The sequence below is a fragment of the Oryzias latipes genome, chromosome 10 (genome assembly GCF_053564925.1).
Source record: "Oryzias latipes strain Hd-rR chromosome 10, Olatipes_Hd-rR_3.1".
Taxonomy (NCBI): Eukaryota; Metazoa; Chordata; class Actinopteri; order Beloniformes; family Adrianichthyidae; genus Oryzias; species Oryzias latipes.
Genome location: NC_136246.1, coordinates 13741442 through 13763376, shown reverse-complemented (window position 1 = coordinate 13763376; position 21935 = coordinate 13741442). Strand labels below are relative to the sequence as shown.

The window sequence follows — 21935 nt, the reverse complement described above, 5'->3', positions numbered from 1 at the left end:
GGCGACTGAGCTTCGCGCGGACTTATGGGAAACGTAGTTACCTTAACTGGCCATGCTGGAAAGTCAAATGAAAGGCTTGACTTCTGCAAAACATATTTCTTGTGGAAAAACAAAGTTGAAGATGTATCATTAAAAAAGCTTTCATAGATTCTAACAAATCAATACATACAAATTTAAAAATAAAAAACAACAAAAACTGTACATTTTGTACATGTAGGGCCTACAGTCACCTGCCACTTTATTAGGTACACCTCCAAAGTACCGTGTTGGAACCCCTTTGCCTTTAAATCTGCCTTAATCCTCGGTGGCATATATTCAACAAGGTACTAGAAACATTCCTCCGAGAATTTGGCCCATATTGTCATGATATCATCACACAGTTGCTGCAGATTTGTTGGTTGCACATCCATGATGTCAATCTCCCGTTCCACCACATCCCAAAGATGAGATCTGGTGACTGTAGAGGTAATTTGAGTCCAGTGAACTCATTGTCATGTTCAAGAAAACAGTCTGAGATGATTCCAGCTTTATGACATGGTGGCTTATCCTCCTCGAAGTAGCCATCAGGAGATGGTACACTATGGTCATAAAGTGATGGATATGGACAATGTAGAAATATTATAAGCATGCTCAATTTTAAGGGGCCCATAGTGTGCCAAGAAAATATCCCCCACACTATTACACCACCACCACCAGCCTGAGCCGTTGATACAAGAAAGGATGGATCCATGTTTTCATGTTGTTAACGGCAAAATGGGTACATTTCTTACCTTAAACACTGTGAAATAATTTCAGTTTAGTAAGTAGACATTAAATAGTTTGATTCTATAAGTACTGGTTAAGAGTTTCTTATTTTTCTGCTTGAAAGTTTGCCCATGCATTGTGTTACTCTGAAATGTCCCATTCACTTCATTTTGGTTTGACATAAAGATTTCACAGTTTCAAAATGTTGATTTACATTTTAGAACTGCATTACAAAAATAAATGTTTTGAATGAGAAACAGGTTTATTCCCTTTTTTCTTAGTATTTAGATAAATCAAAACTTGACAATAAACTTTTAAAATTACATTAAACAGCAAAAATGTGTGATTAATTGGTGATTTTTTTATCAGTTAACCCTCGACTAAATAGAGTTATCCTTAATTAAAAAATAACTCCAACCTTACTGAATCTAATACACACATAGATAAGTTCATGTTTCTGTATTTGTTTGTATGTATAGACTGAATATGTAGAAAAAAAGACAGGAGAGTCACTGAACACTAAACTAAAGGTTGTACTCTGTCTCCATCTTGTGTGCAATTCAAAAAGGGTAAGCAATATCCCAGAGATGGCAGAAAAGAAACATCTATCTATTCGTCTTCAGAATCCGCTAAATCCATTTTTTTCGCCTTGGGGTTGCTTGAACCAACTCAGCTACTGTTGGGTAAAGGCAGGGTACACCCTGAACAGATCACCAGTCTGTTGTAGGGCCACACACTCTCACATGCACACCTAGAGGTAATTCAGAACACTGGCCCACACACTGAACACACTTGATGCTCAATTACTTCGATAACCTGCTTTACTGTCCAATTATTGGGATGTGTCAGCACCAATCTTTTTAAAAAGATGTTTATATGCAGTCACATCCAGCCTTCTTTTGATTGATTGATTTATTTATTTAAGTGTCATGCACTAATGTGCCCAGCCCACACGGGCTTATATGACACTAAAAAACAAAACAAGATACACCATACATAAAGATACATCCCCATCCCAAAAAGAATCCCATAACCAATAACCCCCCTACTCAGAGTCTAACAGAATACATAGAGTCCATTCTTATTATCCATGCTTTTGACACAAAATTTGCCAAACAAAAGATTTCATTTTCAAAAAGCCAACGTAAAATTTTGTCTTCAGATAACCAAAACAAATCAGGACATTTCTTTTCTATAACGTCATACATACAAAGTCTCTGTTTCTCATACAAAGGACAATAAAACAAAAAATGAAATTCATCTTCCACCACTCGCAGCTCACAGACCTCACAGAGTCTTTCCTCCTCAGGAATGCCTTTAAAGCGCCCTACTTCCACCTGTAGGGGGAGCACTCCTGCTCTCAGTTGAGCACATAAGGATCTTTGTCCTCTTTTTAAGTTATATATAACATATGATTCAGCAGAAAATGTGTCTTTAATTTGCAAATAAGTTCGTAATTTTGGTTTTTGAAGCAGTTTCATTTTCCAGTCTTTTTCATAATAACCAACTAAAGTTTCCTTAACATTATCTATCTTACATTTCAAACAATTGAAAAATAATGATTGTAAGTTCACAGAGGACAGAATGTTAAATACATCATTACACCAGGGATACATATGAGCTCTATCCCAATCAAATATTTTACGTGCAATTCTCTCTACAGGTAGAGTCACCAGCCGGTTCCATAATCTGAGAACTTCTGCTCTTTGTTTGATCACACAAGGTTCCCACCCCATGTCCCCCTCTACGGCGGCTTTAGTGGTGAACCTGTGTACACCCAGAAAATATCTCATTGCCCTGTATTGAACCTTATCACACTCAGGAGCGTCTTCATAACCCCAGACTCCTGCAGAATAAAATAACACAGACCCCACCATGGCATCGTACAATTTACTAAACGTGTCAAGACTCAACTCCGGACAGACCTTCATCTTATTTATCACTGCACCAAGTGCCCTCCCAGCAGAATCTGATAACCGCTGCTTCCCTTCTGAGAACATCATATTTTTATGAAAAACAAAACCAAGATATTTATAGGTATCAGTATACATAAGAGTAGTTTTACCAAAATAAAACAGAAAATTACTTTGAGGTACTAAAGGCTTTCTAAAATGAACGATTTGTGTTTTGTCACTATTGATAGTGAGTCTCCATTTGTTACACCAGTCATTCATTGTATTTAACATTCCTTGTAATTTTATTTCCTCATCCGCTATCAAAATAATATCATCAGCATAAAGTAATATGCTCAAGTTCCAATTATTGATATCAATACCCAAGTTAGTTTTCTTAATTTCTTGAGCTAAATCGTTGACATAAATAGAAAAAAGAGTCGGTGAAAGAACATCTCCTTGTTTAACTCCAAATGGTGTGGAAAACCATCCTGTTTTTAGATCATTCACCTGCACACAGGCTAATGGAGCCTTGTACAGAGCTTTAATTGCTTTATAAAATTGACCATTAATACCATACGTAAGTAATTTATATTGAAGAAGATCTCTGTCTATCGAGTCAAATGCTTTTTTAAAATCCACAAAACAAACAAAGGTACTTTTACTTTCTTGCAGTCTAGCTCTCACAACAGAGGACAAAACGTAAATATTGTCAATACATGCTCTATTTCTCCTGAATCCATTCTGCTCCTCTACAAGGACTTCGTTTGTTTCTAGGTATTCAGATAACCGATTATTTAAAATACTAGAAAACACTTTATACACAGTACTCAGAAGGCTAATGCCTCTATAATTCAGAGGGACTCTTGGGTCTGCTTGAGGGGATTTTGGAATCGGCTTGATGATCGATTTATACCAAATAGATGGTATAAAGCCATTCTTAAAACAGAATCTAAAGAGACAATGTAGAGTAGTTAACAATTTGGGACACTTAAGAACCTCGTTTGATAGTTCATCCACACCAGCAGCTTTATGAAGTTTAGTTTTCTCAATGACTTTCAGAACTTCCTCAATTGTAATATCCTGATTTATTTTGTCAGAGTAGTTCAGAGAAATTTTATTGTCTTCAAGCAGTTTTTTGGATTTGCACATATTCAGAAAAAACTGGTCATCAAACAAGTGGGAACTACTATTACAGGTAAACAAGTTCTTATAATCTGACTCCCACTTGTTTAACACTTGCTCTGTTAGAAAAACAGATTCTCCAGAGTCTGTTAAAATCTCATGTGGAATTGGCCTTCTACTTTTAGGTCCTAGTTTATTTATTTCCCTCCAAAATAACTGTGATTTATTATTTTGCAAATGCAGTTGTAGTTGAAGAGCTTTACCCCTCCTGAAACGTCTTTTAAATAATTTTAACTTCTTATCAAAATGACTCTGACAGTTTTTAAACACAGAAAGAAGCTCTCTTTTCAGAACCATTTCTTTGCATTTTAAATACTTTTTCTCTGATAAACACAGTTTTTCCCATAGACTCTGCAGTTCATTGTTCCAGTAAGGTTGATTTCTTTTACATATTCCTTTATTGCTTTTATATTTCTGTTTTGGTCTATTTTTATCCAGTTCTTTAAACAAAACATTACAAAACCAGCCATAGCAATGGTTCAGATTTTCCTGTGTTTGTTTACCTTCCCTCAGCTGAAGACCAATTTCACATAGAGACTCACAACAGACTTCTGACTCCAGAAAGTGAACAGGCAATTTTCTGATTGGCTTTTTATTTTGTAACCCAGCCTGCATATTATTTGAAAAATTTGTTTCAATAGTTTTAAAACGCAAATAGAGAACTGAATGATCGGGGAGTTTACTTCTGTCATCAATGAGGTTCATCAGATCAGACTTGTTGCTTTTTATCAGCTCCAGAGGGGTGAGAACTTTAAATTCAACACACTCGTTTAAACCAGTGTGCGGGGTGACAATGTAATCCACCACAGCTTTACCCTTAAAAGACACAGAGGTGAAGCAATCATTCTCTGGATTTACCCTCCCATTCAAAACACAACATTTAGAGTCTTTAAGAAATTCAACAAAAGTGTGTCCATGATTGTTTAATACCGTGTCTAACACAACTCTTGAGGGAATATCATCCTCATCCACAAAATCTTTTAAGCATCCTATACGACTGTTCAAGTCTCCACATATATAAACAGAATCAGCATCAGATGCATAAATTAGTGAAAGTAAATGGGCAAAAAAAAGATCAGCATTGCGCCCCCAAGTAGAGGTTTCAGGGGACAAGTAGCATGAGATTACTATAAACGAAAATTGTGACAAACCATGTTCAAAACGTAAAGACAGAATCCCATCATAGGTTTTATCAATCCTCAAAGAAAAACTGTCCAACAGAGTATTTTTCACAAATAATCCCACACCCCCAGATGCTTTAACAGCTTTTCTGTGCACAATCCGATTGTGTCCAATCCAAGTAAAGCCATCCAGCTCCGGTATCAAATTGGATAGATGAGTCTCATTCAAAGAAATAATATCAGGCTCTAGCGACATGAGAATATGCGCTCTTAGTTCACAGTTATTCAGCGTCCAGCCGTTCACATTCCATTGAACTAAAACAAATTCAGTACTTACAGGCTGAGCACTGTCTCGTCACACTCTTGCCCCACGCTGCTCTGGACTGTTTGCCGTTTGGGCCCGTTTAATCAATCGCCCATTTCCAGCCACATAGTAGTCTTTAGCCATCGGGATCTCGCGCAAAAGGGTGCGCAAGTTTGTCTCCATGAGTCTCTCCGCGTGAGACTTTGCAGATGACACATAAACTCTCCTGTAGTTTCCATGATCTTTTAGCTTTGACTTCAAACGAAGAGCAGCCACTTTATCCTCCACCGATGCGAGCTCCACTTTCACCAGGCCTGGTTGCCGTCCTCTCTGCCTTACGCGCTCCGTGGCTACCAGCGTTGGCACCGGGTCACAGTGCAATCCATCCTGCAGTAGCTCCTTCACTTTAGCCTCGAGATTTTCTCCATCCGCTTGAGGCAGCCCGACAATAATCAGTGACACGTCTGGGTCAAAAGGTTTTCCCCGCACTTGTCTGTTCCTCATTTTAGTTTCAATATCGTCCATTCTTGAACTCATAATTGAAACTTCCAGATCCAGATTATTGCGCACTTCCTTCACCGCCTTCTCCAGCTCACTTTTAAATGCAGCTTGTCCGTCAAAAATGATTTTTTCCAAGCTTCCCCGGAGGGTGTTTATTTTTATATCCATCTGTGTTTCAATATTGCTTTGCATATTGTCCATTTTTGTCTGCATTTTATCCATTTTGTCATTGAGTGCTCTCAGTTCATTCATTAAGGCGTGCTCACCGTCGGCGTCTTTCTTACGATGACGTGTGTTATCTGCCATTTGGGCTTCAGTCGTCCACAAATTATTGCTTCCAAATTAAGACTTTTTGAACAGAGCGACAAAGTTCTGTTCCTTTAGTATTCAGGCAGAGCACCTGGCACGATACCTTGTGATGCATCGACCTGCAGATTAAAGCACCAAGAAAGTCGCTCAAACACACGGCAGCATGGCTGGTGGTTTCTGTGATGTGTGATTACCAGTTCTTCTAGTCCTACTCCAGTCTTTTTTTTATCTAGTGTAAAACTGTTCCCAGTTGTCTTTTAATTATGATTATGCCATTTTTAGGCCAAATAAAAAATTAAAAAAACGGTGACATTTTCTAGGACATAGTTTCTGCAAAGCGGCTGAAGTTCCTCAGAAATTCACCTCTGAGGACTGTTGGCACAGAGGAAGCTGGGGCTGATTTGCCATCAACCCTTTTTTCACACTCTCACACCAAACAGCAACGTGACTATTTGTCTCCCTTTAAATAGGCAGACTGATTGATTATGGGTTTATAAACAGCTATGATGTCAATTAAAGGACATACCTGAGTTCATCATGACCCCCTGGACAATTAGTTCTCAGTCTTGTATGGAGGTACCATCATTTTTGTCCAGCCCTATTTCATTAGGTTTTTTTTTAAATAATTCTCAACAACTCAAAAGTAATGGCTGATTTTAATTATTTAATTTTCAATAAATTTTAATTTATTGTAACTTTTGAACGTTTCAAGTCATTTCAGTGAGCATTGTGGACTTTCTTTCTTTAACTGAGGGGTACCAACAATTTTGTCCACCACTGTATTAGGATAACCAGTGTTGTAGATCTTCCCAAAATACATTAATGTACTGCAATTGTAGAAAATGTGGCCTGTTGTTTCATTACATTAGTTACAAAAGGAATAGATCTCGTTCTCAAACCCAAATGGTTTACAGATGAAGCCAGCTGAGGAATATATGCCATTAAGTACCTTAAAGTGAGTCTCTTGCTTTTGCGTTTGGAAATGTAAAGATTTTTGCTTGAGGTGTTTCAACTTCTACTTTGGAGGAAAAAAGAAAAGAACAATTGCATTTTGAGAGGATACAAACGGATAAATTTCTTTTTTGAATAAGCTTCAAATAATTGAGTTTTTAAAATGAGATACAAAACTATCATGACCATTTACTAGAAGTAATGGAAAGCATGGCTGTGCTTTCATTTGATATAAGTTAGACGCCATTTGTATAATTGTTTGAAGTATGGACTTCACTACTAAGTTGTATTGTTTCTTATCAGTTATGTTGAATTTACAGATAAAATTCTCAAAGATAATACTCCTCCTGCATTATCCAATGAATTTCTGAATGACTATAAGTATTTCAAAAGAAGTTAAGGATACCAAAAAATGACAGGACCAAGAATGTGACATTATTCTGAGGGAGAAGTAGTGGGGCTAGGGATTAAACTGTGTTTTGTTGTCTTAATGCATATAAACAGTGTATGCATGCTCCTGCATGGATATAATTATTTTATATATGCCGTCCATCATGAGAAAAATGATACATGTTAAAAACACGATTTTTATTGGAGTGGGCCTTTAAACCAGTGAAGCTTTGACCAATCAGGGACTCAGGTTTGGGTATGGGTAGCGTCCTTTTTATTTCATGGAAGTGCCAACTGTTTATAAACAATTTTATAATGGAGGAGAAAATAATTATGGCAGTTTGTGTCCAGCCAGAATTTGATGATACCAAGTTCTTCATTTATCAAAACAGAGCAGCGATAGAAAAAGCCTGGCACAGAGTTTCAGGGGAGTTTGGATTGTCACGTAAGTAGGTTGCATGTTTTGAGCTCTTTTGTTTACAATGTAGCAAATGCTGCTAGCATTACCTAATATCAATTGCTTTTTCCAAAGATCAGTGCAAGAAAAGATGGGAGAGCCTCCAAGACCTCTATATGAGGGAAAAGAAGGAGTTTGAAAATAGGATTCTCTGCCATCCTGGACCTGTTCTTCTCTCCATGGGAGATGAGTTGGAACATGGAGTCCGAACCCTAGGTAGAAGGTGCACAGAGTACGACTTATTTAATTGTAAAATAAAGAATAGTATTAAATGTTTTAGGTTTTTAAAATGTAAATCATAGATGCAGAGATTTTTAGGTTTTGGGATCATGAATTATTATTGCTTCAATTCCTGACTTATGCGAGACCTGCTCTCCTCTCTCAGAGCAGGAGTCTCTGCTGGAAACACCTGCTGCCTTGGCTCCTTTTTCTCCAGAGGCATCTCCACCTCAGGACCATCCACTGCTGCAGGACTTGTGGGTGCATGCAGGTGATTATTTATGCTTTCAAATAACTTGATTTTAACTATCAAAACTAAAATGTCTGTCATGTTTCAGCGTTCCACCATCCCAGTAAATAACAATCTTTTATAGTTTTCCAACAAAGGATCAAAAAAAAGAGAAGAAGGCCCCAGGTGGAGCCGGTGAATTTTGAGCTCTGCAGGCTGAGGTCAAAGGCTTTTCTGAGCATTTAAAATTCAAAATACATAATATTATTTATAAGGGGAATATCAACATTCCTGTAAAATGTTTTTTTTGTTTTGTTTTACATGTAGATCGTGGTGTTGCCTTTGTAGAAAATGATCATATTGTTGAGGTTTTTTTATTTGACCGACTTTATTCAACTTTAAATCAGGCCATTAAGACACTTTTCATTTTAGTACATTTTAACCACAGAGTCAGTAGAAAAGGGGAGGGAATCAAGATGGTTTGTATTGGCTCTTAAACGAGCTGTTTTGGGTCAGTCCAAGGAGGAATTGACCGGAAAGGCTACTCCGCAGGCTGCTGGGTCACTGCTCCCTCCGCAGTGAAGTGGGCCATGAAGGTTTCCCTCACGGCATAGGCCTCTCTGGAGAAGTTGTTAGCTGCAAGCCTTCCAAGCCCCCGCAGTGGCTCCTCTGCAGCGGCCACAGCCTCCTCCACAGGTGCTTCACTGGCAGAGGACCTGATGAAATTGTGAAGAAGGCATGTCGTCTTCACAAACTTCTCCAAAACCTCAGGCCGGACATCAACCAGGCGTCGAAACAGCCGCCACTGTGCAAATAGAAGGCCAAAGGTGTCCTCCACCACCAGCCGGGCCCGGGAGAGGCGGTAGTTGAAGATGCGCCTTTCTGGGGTGAGGGCGCGGCCAGGGAACGGGCGCATCATGTTCCTCCGCAGAGGAAAAGCCTCATCTGCCACAAAGACATGGGGCTGGGGTCCTCGCTGCTCTGCTCCTGGGAGGGGGTGGTCAGGTGGCAGATTGAGTGTGCCGCAGCGAAGTGCCTGACCAAGGGTGGAGTTGGCCAAAATGCCGCCGTCGCTCGTTCTGCCGTAGTCCCCAACGTCAATAACCCTAAATCGCCCGAGGGCATCCACAACTGCCAAAAGAACAACGGAGAAAGGACCCTTGCAGTTGTGCAACTGGGATCCTAAGTTGGGGGGAACCTTCAGGATGACGTGCTTCCCATCCACAGCTCCACAGCAGTTGGGGAAGTTCCACCGCTGATGGAACTCCTCTGCGATGGACCTCCAATCCTCTGCAGAAGGCACAGCCATAAAGTCCTCCACCAGCCCATCCCAGATGGCAGTCAAGACCTCTGGTATGATTATGGCGACTGTTGAGACACCTACACGGTAACTGGTGGCTATGGTCCGGTAGGAGTCCCCGGTGGCCAGATAGCTGAAGAAGAGCAAATATGGAATTTCATTTCCTATTAAATCACAGTTTGGTGTTTTTAACCCGTTCTTGTTAGACTTTTTCTTGTGATAGAATATAATAATTAAGATTATAACTGAATTTCTGAATATCTCTTTATTCGAACCATGTTGAATCAGGAGCAGACAAAACAGTAAGTTTGGTACAAACTACAATCTGTGGGCCACACGCTCCCTGCTTTGCTTCATTCCGATGGATCCACTTGCAGATGAATAGATCCATGTACGTCTTTGTTTTCCTCGTCTGATCTGACATCTGACTCAAAACTGTACAGATGGAATGCTCCTATATTGCACGCCATTTTCCCTGCATCGCTAATGTTAGGTTGGGGTTGTGAAAGGGCTGTTAACTAGCGGGAGAGTTATGTAAACAAAGGGATGATGGGAAGGCTTAATCGGTGCCAAAAGTTGGACCCACCACTGCAGAGGTGAATTTCTGATGAAGTCCTGCTACTCTGCAGAAACTATGGCCTAGAAAATGACACCTTTATTTTAAATTATGATTTTGGCTAAGAACGTCATTATCAAAAGACCACTTGGAACGCCTTTCCAATAGATCAAAAGGATTGGAGGACTTTAAATAACAATTGTTCTTAATAATTTGTTATTTTAGAATTATTTATATGGATGTTGATCTATGGAGCACGTGCTATTTATACACTCTAGTTTTATACATGCAGGTTTCTCATAGAAAAGTCAGTTTATTCACTGCAGTGGTAAACAGTTTGAGTTCATTCCCTTCTCCTGTAATCTCACGTTGTCTGCAGTTTAGTCTCAGAGAATTATTCAGCACTGACCGCAGACAGACGGACAGGCGCTCCGCCGCTGAAATGGAGCGCCTGTAGTTGGTGTCCTGGTGAGTGATCCGCGCACCGATGCGGGACAGCAGATCGTCAAACTGGGCCGTGGAGAGACGGAAGTACCACTGGAAGCGGCCTTCATCCAGGCGCAGCTCCTGCAGCAGCCGGTGAAACTCACCGAACTGTCCCTGGCTCATATGGTGAACCCAGACACGGCGACGAGTCTGACGACGTCTGCGTTTGTTGTTCAGGTAGAGATAAACCAATGCCACTCTCCTGATGTGATAGCAATCCATATCCGCCATTGCAAATAGAAACGTTTCGTGCAAATGGAGAGATTTGCACCGGCGCTTCGACTTTTTAGCGCTTAGCCTCTCTCAACTGTAGTGGCAGACATGCGCCTGTTAACAGTCTAATAGAAGAATAGGGAGCAGATCCCCCTCCTTGCTTGTCCATTGAGAACACCGTATGCTAAAAGCGCGTTCAAGAGCACGAACGCAGAATTCCCGGTGTGAACGTAGCAAAAGCTCTACTCCACAGTCCTCACGGAGACTGACAGGAAGCAGCAGGAATCAACAGGAAGTAGCACTGTGACCATCAAAATAGAAGTCTCCACACAAAATGTTCTTATAAACGTGTGCAGTGAAAAGTCTTGCAATTTGTACAAAATAAAAATGACAAATGAAAAAAAATGTACACGCTCTATCATAATGTCACAGAAACAGCCAGAAAGGTTCAAGAAGCATCATTAAGAGAAATCTAAGGCCATCATCCAAAAATCAAGAAATTAGATCAAATTATCAAGCAGACCAGACCAGACCACATAAAAGAAAGCAGAAGAAAATCAATCAAGCGGAATCAAACGTATTTGATGTGATGATTATAGGAACCAGAAAAAGTTGTGTCGTTAAAAAATAAAATGTAGGAAGACATAAAAAAAGAAGAGGTAGGAGGATTTTGCTAATTTTTGAGACGTATCTGCAAAAATGTTCCTTCTCTGACTGAGAAGCATCTTTGTTTTCCTCTAGTTTTCTTAGCATTTGGAGGTGGATCATCTTCCTCAGAGCCTCCTTGTTACTTGAGAACTTTTGTTTCATAAAACCTGGACTTGCGATATGATAAATATAATATAATATAAATTATAATATTATATTATGTAACATAATGTAAAATACATTTATATTTAAGGACTATGAAATATGAAGGAGAATCTCCCAGCAGCAAATAGACTCCAATGAATCTAATTTAAAACAAAGTAAAAAAAAACACATTTGTTTTTCTAATAAACCTTCATTCTACTTTGATGGGCTGTTCCTCTCCCTTTTTTATCACTGCCAATCTTAATAAAAAACACAACTTCATTGGTTAAAGATACAATTAAAAATAGGAGTATAAAGTATGTGAACAAACATATTTCAGCACTTCCCCTCAGTGTTTGAAATGTGTGCATTTTGATAGATCACAGGAGTCATTGTTATTTAGTTTAATGTCAGCAACAGTGACAGAGGATGTTCAAGATGGGTCTCAGTAACTCAGACATTTGTCAGCACTGTGACAGTAATCTACCTGACAATTACATGCATGCACTATGGTTCTGCACGCCTGTTCAGGCTCTCTGGCAGCAGGTATGTGCCGATCTATCAGTCTGGCTTAAGGTTTCAATCACAGCTTCACCGTCACTTTGTGTGCTTGGTGACATGAGTGCCATCGATGTAGAAAGGAGGATTAGGCTCTATCATTTTCATAACTCTTTGCATTGCTAAAAAAACTATTTTAATAAATTGGAAAAGCAAAAAAAATATAAATATAAGTCAACACAGAAATCTGCTGCTTGATCATATCAGCTTGGAAAAAATGTCAGCCCAAAGTTCAAGTAACTTTGAAAGAATTCGGTCTCTCTGGTCTCCCATAGCTAACTCCGTGACTTAGGGGGTGGGGGGGGCCTGGTCGTCGCTGCTCCTTGCCCTTCTGCCGTGGGCCGGGGTGGGGGTCGGGGCCTCCGGTGCCTGGCGGGGGGTGGTGGGGGCTCCGTTGGTCGGGGGGTCGGGTCCGGCGCCTGGGAGGGGCGGGCTGGGGGCGCTGCGTGGTCCTCTGGGCTTGGGTGTGGGGGTGCGTGGTGGGGGGGTGGGGTGGTGGTCTACACCTGGGGCTGGGATCGGCCCTTCCCTGGCTCTGGGGCGGGACGGGACAACCCTCTTGGGGCCCCCGGTCGCTCTGGGTGTCATCCGCTTCGGCTGCGGGGTCTGGGGGGGGGGGGGGGGGGGGGGGGTCTTGTCGGCCCTGTCCTGTGGGGGGGCATTCTGGGGGAGGGGGGGGGGCACTATTGGTACGGGGCAGGGGGGGTTGACGGGTCGGGGTCTCCGCTGAGGCCATCAGCGGTTTCCCCGGCCGGTTTGCTGCCTCGGTCCCGTCGAGGCCTGGGGGGGTTCACATTATATCTGAGCCGGGGGTGTCTGGTCCCTGGGGGGTGGGTTCTGGTCCTTACTCCTGAGTGCTGGGCCCCGCCAAATTTCCAACTGTGGCCGAGCCTGGTCGGGCCATATTTACAACACCCCTTGTGGGCCCTCTTTTTTCCCCGGGGTTCCCCCCTCCTGGGCGGGGGCGGCGGGACCCTGCATCGCTCCTCCCTGGACCAACCGTGGGCCGGGCCGATGGCTGCCTGGAGTGCGGAGCGGGTCTCCCTTGGGGGGTCCTGGCTCGTACCTGGGGTTGGGGCGGGGGGATGCCCGGAACTCCTGGGTGGTGGTGGGGTGCTCGTTTGGGGCTGTGGGCGTCCTTCTCCGGTGGGGCCCTGCGTTGGGTTCTCCCGGCGTGGCGGGGGGGCTGCTCTCCTGGTTGGGCTGGGGCGGCGCTCTCTTTCCCTCCGTGCCTCCCTGGCCTCTGGCTCTGGGGGCCTTGCGGCGGCCCTGCTGGCCCTGGCCTGGGTGGCGGGCTTGGTCGCCCGGGCGGCGGTTGTTCCCTGCCGGTTCCCGTGTGGCGTTGGGGGGATTCCGGCTGCCGCTGCTGCTGCGGTAGGGGTCTTGGGGTGGGGATGGCTGGGCACTCTCCCTCCTTCTTTTCACGTTCCACCATCCATTTTAGAAGAACATAAACACTCACCTGAGCACAGGTGTTAGCTCACCTTTGCACTAACAGTTTGCATGATTTAATGACTGAAATATTTCACACTAGTTGGTTTTAAGGCATACATATGCGTGTGAACACTATCTGTTTTGTGTACATGTCGACAGGTGGACATTTTTGCAGCTAGCAGGTGTGTTTATAACATTTGAGTGTGTGCGTGGACAGGCTCCGCCCTTTTTTTTTTTTTTTTTTTTTTTACTACATTTGAACCTTACCATAATGATTAACAACCAGTAAACTTGTTGCTTTATGCTGCTTCATGGTCTTATCCCCCTTCCCCTCCTATTATCACCCCCTACCCCCCCTCTCTCTAACGTCCCTCTCTCTTCTTCCCCTCTTTCCTTTTCCGTCCGGTCCAACACCAAAGATTTTCAGACATGATTGAAATTAATAAAGTTTGGCCTCAATTACAAAAGGGGTTTATTCAGACATACCTTTGGTTTGTCTGAAGATTAATAACCCCTCTGGTTAAAGTAAAATATGTCCAACACAAGAGGCCCTCAGCTCTCATCTGTCTGCCCGGCTGTTGGACAGGACAAGTTGAAAAAAAAAAAAAAAAAAAATTAATGTCAGCAACAGTGGACCAAACTTTCCACGGTTCATCCTACTGTTCTAAGATCAGCTCAGCCCTAAATTCATAAATGTAACTAACTCCTTTGGTTTAGTAACAAATAAGAAATCCTTGTTGTTGGGTTAAAACAACCTGCAACATCAGAATAACAACATAAGGAAAGAAAGTCAACAGACCAAATGTACCTTTTTACGAGGAGAACGAACAGCGTGAATACCCAACAACAATCTCTCTCCGCTCTGGTGCATATTCTGTCGCCTCCTCTTTTATGAAGATTGTTGGGTATTCCCTAATTTACATATGCGCTGAGCTCTAAGGAGGGGAAACAGATAAAACACAGCTGCAGCGCTATGGAGTTATTTCAGTCTCAATAATCAGAAATGCACACAACCGGTTTTACAAATACACACGCTCCGATTCACAAATGTCATTTTATGCAAACGTGAAAAATAAATTCGGAAATACACACCCTGTGTTTCACAAACACACAGATTGTGTTTCACAAATGCACACTAAATGTTTTACAAATGCACAATAAGTGTTTCTCACAAATGTGCACACTGTTTTTCACAAAAACATTTTAGAAATTCACAATAAATGTATCAGAAATACACAGTAAGTGCTTCACAAACGTGATTTTTAGTTACACATGTGATGTGAACTCACAGATCATTCGAATTGCAGACTGTGCATTCAAAATCCCGTTCTCGTTTGTGAATCTCCCCGTGTGTGTGAGAGATTTTTCTACGGTGAATATTGAGACTCATCTGACGGAGCGGGTCAACTAATGTCACCATTGGCTAGTGAATCTGTCAATCAAACTCATCGGCAAAGCAGGCGGGTTCGCTTTTAGCCAATCGAATGGCCCCTTACACTTTCTCTACGCTTTCTGCAGGTGGCAAAAGCTCCGCCCATATTTGATTCTGTACCAGTCGGTCGTTAGCGTGTTAGCCTTAGCATGGCTTGTCGGTTTATTTGCCTTGGGTTGTCAAAAATTACTGGCTTGTGCAACTTTTCAGTGGACCTGGGAGCAAGGCAACAGTGGTTGAATGCAGTTGACATAGAATCCATCGAACTCTGTACTGGTCATGAGATTTAAAATGAATGTTTCACTCGGGATTGTTTGTACGTTATTCTCTTAGCTTTCATGCTAGCGTCATTTCAACACTCAGACACGGTCCCCTTCGGTCTAGATCATATGAAGGTGGAGGAGAAAAATCTTTAACTTCCACAGAAGGTTTTGTGGAGAAACTGGCATCACTTTGCTCCGTACCACGCAGTGGGACTACATTACCTCAAGTTCATCTCACTGTCAATCACAGACGCCCAATATACACCTCCCCTGCTCAGCCCAAAGTCACTTTGATGGACCTTAATTTTATTTTTTTAATAACTCAAATGTCATTGATTTTATATTGTAACCATATACATATACACCTCTTGGCCAGGTCACCCTTGCAAAAAAGATCCTCATCTCTCTGGGTTTTATAGGTGGTTAAATACTACACAACAAAAGATGGTCATAGAACAACAAAGTGCAAACATTCACCCTTTATTGCAGAGTAAAATTCAGTGAAAACATGGACAGATTAAAACATCAAAATTTAAGCAAATGTGGGATCTCTACTGATTTGAATTTTATTTAAACTGGAACTAATTTTCATAACTTCCTTACATACAATGAAGTCCCTTGAACAATACAGCAGTATTGATTTGAACTCTGTCTTACTCCCCTCAGTCTCTCTTCTTCTGTATGTAATTATGTCGCCTAAATTAAGTTCTAAACAAACGGGACAGTAAAGATGTAGGTCCACTCCCACACGGTCTGAATTAAACAATGGATTGATGTCGTCTTGCAGTTCCAACATTTGTGGACCCAAAAGGGGACTGTCCCATACCGGGACATTGATCCCAGGATGAGGTTCAGCCATGGATCCACTCTCCTCCCATTCAATCTCTGGAACCAGCATACCCTGACAAAAAAAAAAAAAAAAAAAAGATACTGTTTATGAACAGCACTGTTTTTTTTAATGTTTTAGATTATGTAGGAACAGAGACCCACTAATAATGACTTATATTGTTTCTAGCAGGCAGACCTCATATCTCCATAACTGTTTATAATTTGCAAATAAGTGACTCTTAACAAAGTAGTGAGATTAGTACAGCTGATGGCTCATAATGCCAAACATTGTGATGCATTTTGAACTTGCAGATGTGCTATTCTTCCTACTTGATTTAAAAAACCAAACAATTTAGGGAAATAGTTTGCACCACACAACAATAATACTTTTCATTCATTTTTGATGAAAATTCCTTGTAGTCATTGTGATTTCATCATACTGTTCTTGATACTTTCCACTTTAGTCGAACTGCACACAAATCAGTTGTCCAGTACAGTGAGATTAAATAAAGCAGGGTTTTTCAACCAGTGTGTGTGCCGCGGGAGATGGTCAAGTGTGCCGTGGGGAATTGCCCTACTTCACTGATCTGAAATCATTTTCCATCTCCAGGAAATCAGCTCTTTGTTAATCCAAACAGGCACTGATAAAACACTGAGTAGTTAGGAATATAAAAGATCTTAAAATGACTTTCTTTGTGTTTATTTAATTCTATAAAATACATTTTGATAAGGTTGACAGTACCGTGATTTAGCTGCAGCTATAACCTTGTAAGGAAAAGTCCCGCCCCTTTAACTGTCTCCACCAATCATTCTTGAAGGCTTAATCACATGTCATCAGTCTGACCAATGAGAAGTGGTTAAAGTTTTCACTTCCTTGTTTTTAATTCTGCTGATAAAGTCGCTCAGTTATAACAAAAATACCAGCTAAAGCTTGTCTTTAGCGGTGTAACTTTCCACAGAGTCCGGTGTCAGACCGTGGAACAAGAGAACAAAGGTTGAAAAACACTGAAATAAAGCACTTACCCGGGGATCAGAAACAGGGTTCTGGGTCAAGCCCAAATGCCACAGCTGATTTGGTGTCATGCTTTGCTCCGTCCTGATTGGCTGTCCCACGCGTCACTAAAGACATCCAAACTGGCCTGAATGCGTGGTAGGAAGATGTAATGGCAGCAGAATACGTGATGTTACTGATATTGAGCAAGTCTTGGTCCTCAGGAGAGTGCAGGATGTTGTAATATAAACCAGTAACAGTCATGAAGACATCACACCAGAGGAGCTCAATCCTGTATTTGGAAAAAAGCAAAAAGAAATATTATATTGTCAGATTTATTTTTAATACATCATTCACTTTTATGTATATATTAAAGCATCTAAAACTAGGTTCAACTCACCGTTGATTGTGTGTACACTTTTCCCACAATGAAGCCGTTTGTGTCAGTTGTACGTACTGTGAGCATTAACTCGGCTATGCCCACGTTTTCTCCTCCGTGATCTCCTCTCACCCTGACAATAACATGAAAATCAAGTCTCAAACACATAATTACAAATGCATCGCCAATACGGTACACATCAACTTAAAATGTAATGTTCTTATGTATGATGCCAATAAGTAGAATTTCTAGGTTAGATAAATTGCAGGAGTGGGTTACATGTATCACTGGGGAAAAAAATGAGGTGAGAGAGACTGTTAAGGGGGGGTAAAATGTTATTCACGAGGGGAAAGTTTTAGAGTTGGCTTTGTTTTCAGAGGAGTCTAAAAAAAGTTATTTTATTTTTGTACAAAAAACCAAGTACTTATACTGCCTGATATGTGAATAAAAGATTTCTTTATGAAAAACATGAATACCTCAGAGGTAAGCCATAAACGTTCACAGCGTCACTGAAGAAGGCCAAGTGGGTGTCTGCACAGTTGTTCTCTGCCATCTTCAGGTGCAGGATCTATGGAATACAAGTACAAATACTTTCAACTGACAGATATTTACAGGGGCAAAAATGCTAAATTCCCAATTGACAGGTAAAACAGTAATACAATAGGATGATAAAATATGAAATAGAATAGAATAGAAAGGTATTTAGGATGTCACGCTTCAGCAATTCCTAGAGAATAAATAAAAACACGACAAACATGGATTAGATCATTTAGCTGTCTGAGATTAAATTACATAATTTTCAAATATTAGAAAGGGGAATTTTTTAAAACACTCTTGCTATGATAACTTGAGCTTGTAGTAAAGAACAGCTTTAAAAAAATATCAGAGACAACACACTGATCACAGGAAGCCTGTGTGTAATACTTACAGTAACTTCTACTCTAATCACTGTTGACAGCAGATTTCTCCCATCCGCCCTTTCTGTGACTACTTATTGACTACAAAAGAGCCTAAAAACACAATGTTTGGGATTCTTGTCATTTTGTCATTGGAAGTAAAGATACGGGGAATTTAGTGGCTGTCACTCTGACACAATCTCATAGGGCTGGTCATCACAATGAATACGGGTTCTAACGTTAGAAACGTTAATGAGGCTTCTTTCATTCTCAGTGGATTCATGTATGTTATGTTTAAAAAATGCCGTTTTCATGAATGTCATATGAATTAACTTTGTTGCACATATCCACCCCGTCTTAAAGTCTGGGTTGTGAAAAGACTGTCTAACTTTAACCCGGATCGCGTTTACATAAAGGCAGCACACGGGACAGCTAACTTACTAGCTAGTTAGCATAGCATCAGTGTTTAAACAAATCCCCGTCTCTAAATCAATACTTTTTATTAAACTTTCTGTGCTGCTGTAAATCCGGCATGTTTTCCCCTTGGCTCCTTATGAATCATGTTAAGAACCTACATTGGCTGTATATCTAGCTTGAACCGACGCGCTAGCTTAAACTTCCCTCACACTCACACAGGGCAGGCAGACACAATTTGAGTCGAAAGCCGGCTAGTTTCGAGGCCCCTGGTTGGTTGTAGTTACTCGTGTTGTGTGAAGAGCTGGTATGCCAAGTATAAAACTTGACAAAACCATCATAAGTCCTCCCCCGCTTTCATAAAAAATATGACCGCACAGGCTAAGCTAAAGCTAATTTGCGGTGGGGGTACTCTGCAAACGACTCGGCTGCAGTGTTCATAAAGCATTCACACATGTCACTTGGCTAAGGAGACCGCTTCAACTTAGTATTCAATAACATTACAAGATGTACAACGAGGGAATGATAAAATAAGTGCATTACTTACGGGCTGAGACTGTTCCCGTTCTGAAGACCTCTCCGCCATGTTTGCCGCCCGCGTCCTCCCAACTGCTGTGCTGAACAGCTCCCTCCCTCGTCAATTGAGAGTGAAGAGTGTAAGGGGCCATTCGATTGGCTAAAAGCGAACCCGCCTGCTTTGCCGATGAGTTTGATTGACAGATTCACTAGCCAATGGTGACATTAGTTGACCCGCTCCGTCAGATGAGTCTCAATATTCACCGTAGAAAAATCTCTCACACACACGGGGAGATTCACAAACGAGAACGGGATTTTGAATGCACAGTCTGCAGTTCGAATGATCTGTGAGTTCACATCACATGTGTACCTAAAAGTCACGTTTGTGAAGCACTTACTGTGCATTTCTGATACATTTATTGTGAATTCCTAAAATGTTTATGTGAAAAACAGTGTGCACATTTGTGAGAAACACTTATTGTGCATTTGTAAAACATTTAGTGTGCATTTGTGAAACATAATCTGTGTGTTTGTGAAACACAGGGTGTGTATTTCCGAATTTATTTTTCACGTTTGCATAAAATGACATTTGTGAATCGGAGCGTGTGTATTTGTAAAACCGGTTGTGTGCATTTCTGATTATTGAGACTGAAATAACTCCATACAGCGCTATCAGAAAACATTATTAATTGCAACATGCCCGTCTTTTCACAGTCTTCCCACTTCCTATTTGGACCTGCAAAGTCTTTTCTCATGGATAACTGACACAGAGAAGCCCTTGATTCCGGTCTTGACATAGATAACACATAGCCTTCACGCTGATGCTGGTAAGATGCTAAGATAGTCGGTCTCCTCCCAAGAGTTTCACCTACACCTTCCTGTGAAACAAACTTTGACACAGACACTTCTGCATGCATGATTATATTTCCTATATAGCTAGGTAATGCATAAAAGCAAATATGAGATAACACGTACATTTTTCCAACACTTGTATTTTAAACTGGTATTTTAAAAACATGTGTGCAAGAATACAAACACTACCAGTTCAAAGCTTTACCCACACTCAATATCTGTTTAAACTTCTGATATTTGATCTCATTATTTTCATTTTATTACATTCTATTTGGGCCTTTTTGTCATAATTATGTCAAGCGTTTTTTTGGTGGGAAAAGGCTTGTTTAATATAACTGAAATAAGGTAAAGACTGAATTTAATTGAGGTGAAAGAGGACTGACCTGTGACTGGGTTCTGGCAGCCATGACACATCTTGACCACGTCAGTTTTTTTAAACGTGGTTTATGTAGAAGGTGAAGCGACTTCCTGTCAGATATTAACAGCATAATTTGTTATATAATTGTTTTGTCAAGTTCCATAACCGGGGTTAGGGCAACCGAGAACCAACCCTCGGGAGAGTGAGCCCATGTCGTTTCTTCAGGCTGGAACTGACTGGGGCGTGGGAGGAAGAGCCCCAGTCATCTGCGAGCCCCAACCCAAGGCCTAAATCCAGAGTGGGGCCCAGTGACAGCAATCCCAGCGACGTTGCGGAATCTTTAGATTAACTCTTATAAAGTGGGTTCTAAACCCGTCATGACTGAAAGAACAATGTCCAAAATACAAGCAGCTGAAATGAGCTTCGTCCGCAGGGTGGCTAGGCACCCTACCCTAGAGATAGGGTGAGAAGCTTGGTACCCAGCAGAGAGCTCAAAGTGGAGCCGCTGCTCCTCCTCATTGAGAGGAGCCAGTTGAGGTGGCTAGGACATCTAGGACATCTAGACGCCTCCTTGATGTCTCCATGGGGAGGTTATTTGGCTTCAAGACGTAAAAGTGGACCACTGCACTGTTTTTGTTTTCCTTTTCTTCTATGGAAGCGATTGTGTAGCATAAATAAAAAGAAAAGTCAAAACCAATCGCTTCCATACTCTTCTTCCTGTTGTCTTCAATTACAACAGTTCCAAACCTCTCTCAGCACGCACACACACACACACACACACACATCACAACCACCCCCGGCCACCAACACACGCTCCACCGACAAATACACACACATACACAAATACCACCAACACAACCTCCACCAACACACACAAACTCCACCAAATTGCTGGAGTGTGTGTGTTGTGGTGGCACAAAAACGCACACAGTCCACTTCTTTTCCTGGTCGTTCTTGTAAAGTATAACTTTAAAAAAACTTCTGTCAACACACATATGGTGGAGTGTATGTGTTGGTGGCACAAAAAGAGACACAGCAACACACACACACAGTCAACCAACGCACATTATAAATATGTATATGTATACATAAAGATGTATCAATATAAATATATGTATTAATTATATTATAGTTTTGAACATTTGAAACAAATTTAAAGAAATAAAAAAACCTCACATCAAGTTTTCTGAGGCGCTTCCTGCTACGTTAAAGATGACCTTCACACCTTCCAAAGAAGAGAAATGAAAGACAGGGCCAAAGCGCTTCAGAAGACTAAGAGGTTCTTTATCAGAGGGAGAAGATTCTTCTCATCTCACATAACCTAAAAGACTTGAAGAACCAGCTGTGGGTTTTCTCTGGGCGCTC

The 21935-nt window shown here is 41.3% G+C and overlaps 1 protein-coding gene and 1 long non-coding RNA gene across 3 annotated transcripts; both read right to left on the bottom strand.

Annotated features, from left to right (window-relative positions):
- Nucleotides 1-8671: 8671 nt before the first annotated feature.
- zgc:194221 (uncharacterized) lies at nucleotides 8672-11173 on the bottom strand. The gene is made up of 2 exons (XM_004073189.5): nucleotides 10568-11173; nucleotides 8672-9735 (listed from the first exon to the last, which is right to left on the bottom strand). Exons 1-2 carry the CDS (start codon nucleotides 10873-10875, stop codon nucleotides 8844-8846), a joined length of 1200 nt encoding a protein of 399 aa, XP_004073237.1. The 5' UTR covers nucleotides 10876-11173; the 3' UTR covers nucleotides 8672-8843.
- Nucleotides 11174-15800: 4627 nt separating this feature from the next.
- Nucleotides 15801-19539, bottom strand: LOC144994856 (uncharacterized). 2 transcript variants are annotated; one of them, XR_013658514.1, is made up of 5 exons: nucleotides 19392-19539; nucleotides 18011-18102; nucleotides 17556-17667; nucleotides 17188-17447; nucleotides 15801-16237 (listed from the first exon to the last, which is right to left on the bottom strand). It is a non-coding gene; the product is annotated as an uncharacterized LOC144994856 (long non-coding RNA). The 2 variants fall into 2 exon arrangements; XR_013658515.1 differs by lacking the exon at nucleotides 19392-19539 and adding an exon at nucleotides 18463-18481.
- Between the last annotated feature and the right edge of the window lie 2396 nt (nucleotides 19540-21935).